Below are 10,233 nucleotides of genomic sequence, written 5' to 3'. Positions count from 1 at the left end.
TATACTCCTGTCACTATCATGAGTACTGATCTAGTGCCTACTGTCACTTCTGTTATTTAGAAAGCACTGTAGCTGAAAGCTGTAAAAAAAAAAAATCTTTTTATCACACAAGGACAATGTTTCTGACATATGAACAGTATGAACATTTTATATAACATTTTATTATGAACATTCAGTCTGATACTAAATCATAGCACTTCTCTTACCTCTTATTTGAATATCGTAATTACCTCCAGGCATGGGCTTGTGCTATTAGAGGCTTAAGATTAAGAATTTGTTAAACCTTTATTATTATTATTATTATTATTATTATTATTATTTTGCATTTATGTTCTGTCTCTCGTAGGTCACGAGAAACGCATTCGAGCTTTTTCAGGTTTTAACAGAAAAGTAATCATTTTCGACGTAACTACCCATAATCAAATCTACTGTGCTATAATAAAACACCCTTCCTAACTCTGTACTGTCTCGTCTTCATTTTCAACTCATTTGCTTCTTCGCCTCTCTCATAGCAGAGTTATGGGGAAAATCCTTTTTTTTGGTGGGGTGTTTCCCTTGTGTTCCCTAAGGAAACGGGACAATTTACGTAGTGTAGATGATATTCGTATGCCTGCTGTATTATTGGCTGGAAAGTGTTTTACATTTAAAGCTCGTCATAATCCGTCGACAGTCCGCCATTATCACTTAGAGCAAAGCACAGGGAACAACAAGGAAGCACCAGAAAGCACCAGAAAAACGCTTTTGAAGAGAGGAAAAGCTGCTGTCCTCTAACTGCAAGCAACTGCCGTGAGGATGGAATTAATCAAGATTTGTTTTCTGCTACTCTTCGGCGTAGTCTTGCAAGCAGAGTGCGGTAGGTCGGGTTGTCGTCTTCTTGTGTCAATAAAAACGCCCACTTTGACAGCAATCGAAAGTTGCGGGTAAATTTATGCGTTGGCGGCTGAAAGTGCGTTGGCTCATTTGGAAAACTGCCTAATTACTTTAAGTCCATTTTTTAAAAAGAGGAAATGCGTTTTCACGTGAGTTGTGACCAGTTTCGTTTTCGTTTTTGCTTCAAAAACCCCCAAAACTTCAAAGCGTGGTAAAGTTGGTTATAGATTGGGATATTCAGTTTTCTCTCACCTATGTCCCGAAGACAGCCCCTCTTAAAAAAAAACAAAACTGGTAGTATACCTGTTTCAGAAGACACAGAATCCACTACAACGTGAAATAATAGCTGAAATTTTCGATATTTTTTTTTCGATATTATAGTTTGAACACAGCAGCCATCGCTTCAATTGCTTTGTTTTGTAAGGGGCCGTCAAACAACTCCACGTACTGCACTGAAGGGACCGTCAAACAACTCCACGTACTGCACTGAAGGAGGAAAGGGGTCATTGGGGTCAAGGGGTCAGGTGAAATATGACAGAAGTCTTCTTCTAGGGATACAGTACTAAATCAGTTTGTAAAAATATGCATCAACAATCGACAGAATGTCTGTTTCAAACTATGAAGGTTATAGTAAATGCACATTAAGATGATTTACTACAAGTGAAATGTTATGTGAAAATCATTTTGTTGATTTTCAGAGAATACATTTCAAAAGCTGTTTAAACAGAATCATGGATGTTCGTTTTTTGACATGCTAGTTGGTATTAAAACATATTCACTGAAAATGAATAAAATCACTTTTACACCTCATCAGTGCTCCAGTGATTCTGGAATGAAGTAACTGACGTCCCACAATGCATAGAAGAAACTCCCTGTTGTAGGAGCTTTCTTAGAGAAATATTCACTAAAAAAATCCTTTCTCATTCTGAAGGCTGTAGTAGCTCAACATTAGAGTGTGTCACTTAGTACAGGTGAGAATGTGTTGAAAAGTCAAACTGCATGGAACTGAGGGGATTTTCCCCCAGAAAATATTCACTAAAAATCAACTAAATGATTTTTTTCTTATTATGATTGACGTAGTAGTTTCCAATTACAGTGTGTAACTTACTACAGGTGACATTTTTGTGAAAAGTCCAGTGATGTGGAAGCAGGAGTCAATTATTTCTTAAAAATATTCACTGAAAATCAACCAAATGATTTTTTCTCATTATGATTGCTGCAGTAGCTCCCAACCAAAGTGTGTAGCTGACTACAGGTTACATTTTTGAGTTTCTTCTGAAAAAAAAAAATTTTGACTTTAGAATTTTCTACGAACTACAGAAATGTGTGGGCTGAGGGCTTATGTTTTTTTATGGTTGCATTTTTATCATTGGAATCCTAAAATGAGTCTTCTTTAGTGTTCATATTCAAATCTGCCAAAAATGACCAGAAAATTAACAGGAAGAACCCACACAGCGCAGACTAGTTTTATTTTCATGAGAAACTTATTAAAATTTCTGATGAAATCATTGACTTATTAAAATTCTCAGCTGTAGTAAGTGACACACTCTGATGTTGAGCTACTACGACCATCAGAATGAAAGAGGTCATCTTATGGATCTTTTAGTGAATATTTCTCTAAGAAAGCTCCTGAAACAGGGAGTTTCTTCTAAATATGCGTCGTGGGAAGTCAGTTGCTTTGCTTTGGAAGTAGTTGAACGTTGAAGGCGATTTTATTCATTTTCAGTTCACATTTTTTAATACCAACTGGCATGTCAAAAAGCAAATGTCCATGAGATGTGTAATTTGCAGACGGTCCTTTACATGACCGTGGACTATCCAGCGAATATCCGAATCTAAAACCGTCTTTACTACGCCGAGCGTCTAAACAAGATCTGACCTCGAGCTGCAGGTTACAATAAACACAACGTGTTTGTATCGTTACAGTGATCGGCGTAAACAGTCTTGGTGTTTATTTAACACTGGCAAATCAGGGCTCCACACTCACATTTTCCACTAGTAGCTGTGCTCCTTGCTGAAAATTTTCAGAGCACCAGCACAAAATTTAGGCACACTACTTAAATCGATATGCAACACAACACATTCATATTTTTTCCATATTGACTGTATTAATGATAAATGCTTTGGTAATAAATAGACAATTTACAGAATAACAATGTTTCATCACTGGCCAGAGTTGGAGTCGTATTAGGTTTGCAATTTACATTAGTATTGCATTAGTATTAGTGTTGCATTGTAAGTGCTTACTCACTCAGGCTGTATAAACGACTATCACCAGACCACACCAAAGAACTACCAAAGGATCAGGCCACGACAGCTGACAAACGACTGATTGAAATAATAGGCCCCCCCGTCTTCCCGGGGGGGATGCATTCCAAGACCCCTGCGAATACGTGAAACCGCAGATAATACCGAACCCTACATATAGCCTAATGTGCCCCCCCCCAATGATATGCGGGTAGCGTGTACAGCGTGACTCACATCCAGAGCAGGGCGACGTGAGATGATTTCATCAAGCTTCTGCCAATACGTTTGTAGCCCGCTTCCTCAGAACTACATTAGCAGTGCTACAAAAAAAAAAAAAAACGACTTGGTGAATCATTCGTACCGGTTCACCAGCACAACTGAGTCGTTCTTTTTTGTTATTATTATTATTATTATTATTATTATTATTATTATTCCCTTTAAATTCAGCTACTTTCAGTCAGTTGCGTGCCATCATTTGGAAACCTTTAGTGTCAAGCACTGTGCACAGCAACTGTGCATTCAGCGTACAGCTCAGCGAGTGCCGTAAGCTGAAGAAACGAGGGAAGAAAAAGAATCAAAACTCCTAAAAACCCCGTTCAGCTTCTCTAACTGTTCGACAGAATCGGTTCACTAAAACGAATCAAACTGCCCACCACTGCTTTTCCTGATCATAAAACATATCCTACGTTTTTTGAAGATGACGTAGATGACATCCTACGCAGGATCGTAATCAGTCCGCCTTGTTACGATGGCGAAAGCCTCGCATTAGCTCTCCACTCTAATCGCTCTATCTCGCACGCGTTCACACACCAGTTCTCGCCCCCTGTTCATGTTTCACATGATGAACAATATTGTTTTTTTTTTTTAAAAAGTGGGGGTCATATTTGCAAGTCGCACTGCTGCGCCTGGTTATAAAATTTAGTCACACTGTCTCACAAAATGGTCGCAGTCTGGAGCCCTACAAATTTACCTCTTAGGACTTCTCTGACTTCACTGTCAGAGATGTGTCTTTAGAATATAAAAAGTTTTGTTCTCCTTTTTTATTTAACTACTTTGCTTTTGTGTTGACACAAGATAGTTAGTCTTTGAAACTTGCATGATGGGACTGAATGTGTCTTGTATGTTAATAAGAAATTATGTCTTGTTTTGGGCTCAGTTCCTGGTTAATGAGTCCTTATATTTTGCCTGTCCTTTTCTACCTCCATCAACTCCAGAGAGACACTCTCTCTATTACATATACACCGCCCTCTCCAAACCTGTCTCTCTTCCTGGAATCCATGAGTTCACTGCTATGGGCCTGCTTGATGACAGAGAGATTGACTACTACAACAGTCAGGACAAAGTCAAGATTCCAAGACAACACTGGATGAAAGAGAATCTGACAGCTGACTACTGGGAGAAAGGCACTCAGTCACGAAAGAGTAAAGAACAGTGGTTTAAAGTCAATGTCAATATTCTGATGGATCGAATGAGACACAATCAGTCTGGTGAGTAAAACTTACAGAATCATGTCCTGTGTTAAAGAAATTTTCAGATTCAGCACGAAATTCTGTCCTGTGTTTAAGAACAGTTCACATTTAATATAAAAACTTAATGATACTTTTTCCCTTTTTGAATGATGAGTTAAATATCATGCCATTTGTAATCAAGCAAATCCTTCAAATTTCAGATGTCCATGTTCTTCAGTGGAGACATGGCTGTGAGGCTGAGAGACACTCTGATGGATCAGTAAGATTTGTGAGTGGTGTTGACCAGTACAGTTATGATGGTAGTGACTTCCTGTCCTTTGATGATGCCACTATGCAGTGGGTGGCCCCAGTTGATCAGGCCGTTCCCACCAAAAGGAAGTGGGATGATGTGCCCATTCTCAACCAGTACACTAAGGGTTACCTTGAGAAGGAGTGTGTGGACTGGCTCTCCAAGTTCATGACTTACGGTGAAGAGGACCTCAAGAAACATAGTGAGTACATGTGTCAGGCTTGTCAGGTGATTCTCCCTCACTGACGTCATCACTACACCACTCTGTTATACACCCTGACATCATCATTAAGAATTGTTTGGGGTTTTTTAGTTAGTTTACTATGTGATTACAAGAGCAAATAAACCAAAAACATGTATAACTAGTATGGTATAGATGAACAAGTGAAAAATAGTACAAGAAAAAAGTGCCCACATATATTCTTATATGTTAGGTCTTATTTAAAATGGATAAATCCTAGCCATATTTAAAACTACTTAATTTTAACATACCATCAAACAGGTTAATACAGTTTGTTGTCCACATGATCGAGGGGCATTTCCACGAACAGTAATGCAGAAAAGTGACAGGAGCACATGTTCCAAAGATGGTCATATTTATGACACATCATTGTTTTAACTTTTAAGCCAATCCAAGTAAAATTCCACTCTGAATTTACAAAATTCTTCTCTTTCCAGCTCCACCAGATGTTTTTGCTTTTGCAAAGAGGGCGACCACCCCCAACAAACTGACCTTGACCTGTATGGCCACTGGCTTCTACCCCAAAGATGTGACCCTGAACATCAGAAAGAACCGCATTACACTCCATGATAAAGAAGTGAATTCTACTGGAGTAAGACCAAACAGTGATGGAACCTACCAGCTGAGGAAGAGTGTGGAGATCCCTGAGGCTGAAAAAGCAGATTATGACTGTTGGGTGTACCACAGGACCCTGAAAGAACCAACAATTTCTGTGTGGGGTAATTATAAAAAAAAAAAAACACTCTTTGAATTTTCAATATATATGATAAATGTGGCTTGTTGAAAAGCTTCACAGTTTTATGCACCTGTGCGTATAACCTGCTAACCTGCTACAGTCCGTAAATTCTATTTGTAAATAAAATGATATTGGCAAAGTATGCTCACTATTGTTTTAAAGCAGTGTGCTATTACTAAGTGCTATTTATAAACATTCACAAACTCATGTGTTAAATGAAAGGGGAGTGCAAGACAGAAAACATTTTATTTATTTCTTTTACCTTTCTGAATCCAACTTGGCTTTTCAGTGACACCGGTACTTTCAAACTTGAGAAACATCTCATGAACCTATAAAGAGCATCTAATGCTTTATGTGTCTTGTCTTTAGATGGAAGGTGTTCTGACTGCCAGACAGAGGCAGCTTTTGGAGGTCTTATTGGAGGTGTCATTGGAGCCCTGTTCACGCTTGCTGTGGTTGCAGTGGTCGTGTTTGTCCTTCATAAAAAAGGCTTGATTGGTGAGTGGATTGGTGGTACACTCTTCACCCTACACTGACCTTAGCTGTGCTAGAGTGAATCCTAGTTTTGAGATACTGCTTTGGGGTATTTGTATCGTAAGTAAGGGACTAATAACCTTAAGTGAGAGTTTAATTTCTGAAGCAGGCATGTAATTAAGTGTGTTATCCAATTCATTTTCCAGAGGAATTATCTAATTTACTCACCACATCCCACATCCTCTGAGTGATATAACAGCTTGGTTTCAGACAGTATTCATTGTCTCTGTACCTTTTCTCTTTTTATTTTGTTCGTAGCAGGATGTTTGAATCTAACCTTATTGGGTATTGTGTTTTAAAATGCAAAAATTTCTGATTGAATTTAAAATGTGGTTTCTTTACAGCTCGAAATGCCAATCCCGATGGTATGTATTATCTCAAGCTGATATTAATGGAAACTTTATTATTATAATTCATTTCCCTTGATCTCCACAACCACTGCAGTAACATTTTGCTATGTAAGGTTTTGCCTCTTTTATCCAACATTTGAAGTGCTCCAGCTGCAACGGTTTTCAAAATGAATCTATGCCAGAATTTTTTGTCTGCTATCAAGTTCATTTTTTAAATTTCTGAACATTAGAAGGCCATTGATTTGCTTTAAGTTAATAGGCCTTAACGTTTTTTTTTTTTTTCACAAAATAGTTTCGTCTTCTTGTCCTCAACATTTAAGAGAGGAAATAGAGAAATTGTTGTGCTCAGTGTAATTTTCTGATTTCAGATTTGTATTATGTATGACCTCAGATGATTTTTTTTTTTATTGCTATCTTCAGCAGTCCTGTAACTATGACGATGCTGTGACATTTATTGGGTTAATTAATACAATTTCCCATAATTCTGTTACAGCCAATGGCCAGAATGGCCCTGTGAACACACCACTGATGCCAGCTGTTGGTGAGAAAGTTTCTCTTACAAACCCTTATGGGCACAATCACTCAACCGGCAGGAACCAACTAACAGACATTTTGAAGAGTTTTCCATGAGGGATCTCTGTCAGTTTGGTTAATGAATGTATTTTTGCCTCTTGTTTGATATTTACATTTGAATTTACATCAGGTAGAGAAAGAATCAGAACAACATTAGGCATGAGGTGAAAAAAAAAAAACACGCAGAGGACACAAACAAAGAAGTCTATCTGTCTGCCTGTCTCCCTGCCTGCCTGTCTGTCTGTCTGTGTAGCTATTTGTGAATCAGCCAGGACTGTGACAGGGCTCTAAAATCATGTTTGCTCTTCCAGGGCAGCAGAACAGTGAAGAAAGAGGGAGGAGCCAGGGGAGTCTTGAGGAAACTAATGGTGAACAGTCATAAGTAGTGTTTCATTGGCTGTGTAAAGCAGACCTATTCTAATTCAATGGTCTGTTCTGAAGCTTATTTTTTAATTATGTATTAGAAACGCAACAATTTAAAAAAAACAATTAACACCATTTCTTTTGGCAGATAAAACAAAGATTAAAAAGTTAGTATGACATCTTTATGACATCATAGGTCATTGCTCTGGTGTGTATTCTGTGTATTTTTTTTTTTTTAAATGTTTTCTCTCTGTCTTTCTATTTCACTCTCACAGGACTGAAGACATCAAACTCATCTGACTCTGGTACTTACACTCACATTTCAAAATAAATGTGGATCTATCATGTCCTGTGTTACAATTTTGACAACGGAGTAGTTGAATAACACCAGATAACAGCTGGGCCAGTGGTTTGAAGTAAATGTCAACCTACCCAAAACAGCCATCATCATCATCTGAAGAATATCCTCTTGAATAATTTATGTTGCACCTCAATCATTATATGAATAAACAATAAATAATAACAAAGCGGCAGCAGATCTAGACTTATAATAATAAAGAATTACAAATAGACATATAAAATGTAGATGTAGAGGAACAGACCGTCATACTAACATACATTCTCTTACTGGTATAATAAACTATATGTAAGTGTAAATGGAGAGTGGTAAAGAGTCAATTTTAAATTACTATTAGAGTGATACATGCATTGATGTCAGATGGTATATGAACTGGCCATTCTTAAAGTGACTTGTGTTTCATAGAGTCAACACAGAGGCCTATACTATGCTGCTTATTAAACTGTTCTGTGTATTTTGCAGGTCACGGGAGTGGTAATGGGTCATCAGACAGTAGCAATGAGGATGTTTCCAAGGCAAAAGAGTCACCCACAGGTAGGTTTTTCATCTCTAGGTCTGTTCCACTAACTTGTTTGTTTGTTTTAAAACAAAGGGTTTTAAAGGGAATTCCAAAGGGAATCCTGCATGTTTTCTTTTGCTTTAGTAGCATTAATATGATAGAGAAGAGGGAAACAGAGCCAGCGGTGCTAAAATATCATGGTTAACTTGTAGTACTACACAGAAGGCACCAAACAGAGCACAGAACTGTAAACCACAAGGTGACAGTAACTGAAACCAACCTCACATTTATCTCTGCATCAGAGATCTTATCATTTTAGAGGAACTTTGTTGATGAAGATCGTAAAAACACAGGTTCATTCATCAGCATGAGGGAAGGCTTGTAGTTCTGTCATTACTAGTCAGTTTAAATTTTGTTAGAGATATTGTTTGTGTAATGGCCAAATAATTGTAGTGTGTGACATAATTAAGAGATTTATGCCAGTCTGAGAAGGTGCTTATTACAGGGTCTTCTAGAAATGTATGTGGAGAAGAACTATGACACTCTAAACCCCTTTGATGTAACAGAGAATCTACCTGGGTCACAAAAGGTTAGCAGCACACATATAAGGTGTTGCCATACCATAAATTCTCATAGAAAAACAGGGTCTCAAATAATGGCCGGGATTCAAATTATAGCCCCGGGTGCTGTCTGTCTGGGCAAAGAAAGGTTGCTTCCAAATACTAATTCAACCAATAAACTGGTTAAATACCAAAATACCCAGTTTCCCCACAGGGACAAAGAGAGTATCTCTCTAAATTACAGAAAATCTCAGGTGGTCAATTCATCACATTTCCTTTCTTTATTGGTAACATTTTATTCTAATTATTCTATGATTAATATAAAGTAAGTGTATGTAAATTTTTCTTTCAGTGTGAGCCCTCGTCTGGAGAAGGTCTATGAAGATTGACAGCAGAGGCAAACAAAACTATAACAACCAACATGAATTTTAAACCAACTGTCACACTAACGTCACTGTCACACTGTCGTCATTCATTCATTCATTGATTTTCCAAACCTGCCCGGCCGGGAACCCTAACCCTAACCCTAACCCTTGCCGTTAGGTGACATCACTACTCACTACTCGCCACTGTGCTGCCTGTTACACTAACTTACTTACATTAATTCACCAGTGATTGAGTTGTCTTAGTCGCAAAAATCAAGATATGATATTTGATGCTATATCAGTTTCATTATGCCACTGGGATGCTATACAAAAAGTAGGACACTGTTTTGCATTGGAATGAATGTAATGATTTTCTGTTTTCTGTTGTGTTACCTGTTTGTGCTGTTATGGCTTTAATATGGAGTGGGAAATGATCATAGGCTCAAGATACAAAACAGCTGTAAATTTAGCTATGATTTTGTACCAATCATGTGTTGCCCTGTTTAGTTTCCCTCTGTATTTAAGTCCTAGTGTTTGCCTTGTCCTTGGTCGATCGTTGCTTGTGTATTTTGCACTCTGTTATGCTGCACCTTTCGTTATCGGTTTTTGTTCCTGGTTTGCACTTGTATTTTCATCTTTATTTTGTCAGTAAAGTCTTCTGTTTGTCACTTTCATCATCGTGTCTTTGCAGTTGGGTCCTGCACCACACCACCAGTGTGACAAATAATCATAAAGTGCTAGAAGAAAAGTTTGTATATTTTTGCCTGTTCTGTGAATTG

At 37.9% G+C, this 10,233-nt stretch overlaps 1 protein-coding gene across 1 annotated transcript; it reads left to right on the top strand.

Annotated features, from left to right (window-relative positions):
- Window positions 1–728: 728 nt before the first annotated feature.
- Window positions 729–10,126, top strand: LOC115824965 (class I histocompatibility antigen, F10 alpha chain). The gene is made up of 11 exons (XM_030788674.1): window positions 729–853; window positions 4,332–4,604; window positions 4,787–5,077; window positions 5,554–5,835; window positions 6,222–6,350; window positions 6,731–6,751; window positions 7,230–7,277; window positions 7,621–7,677; window positions 7,948–7,977; window positions 8,493–8,564; window positions 9,442–10,126. Exons 1-11 carry the CDS (start codon window positions 793–795, stop codon window positions 9,444–9,446), a joined length of 1,269 nt encoding a protein of 422 aa, XP_030644534.1. The 5' UTR covers window positions 729–792; the 3' UTR covers window positions 9,447–10,126.
- The last annotated feature ends 107 nt before the right edge of the window (window positions 10,127–10,233 follow it).

The sequence above is a fragment of the Chanos chanos genome, chromosome 12, assembly GCF_902362185.1.
Source record: "Chanos chanos chromosome 12, fChaCha1.1, whole genome shotgun sequence".
NCBI classification, from domain to species: domain Eukaryota; kingdom Metazoa; phylum Chordata; class Actinopteri; order Gonorynchiformes; family Chanidae; genus Chanos; species Chanos chanos.
The sequence above is the reverse complement of the archived record's forward strand: the minus strand, read 5'-3'. Positions and strand labels throughout refer to the sequence as shown.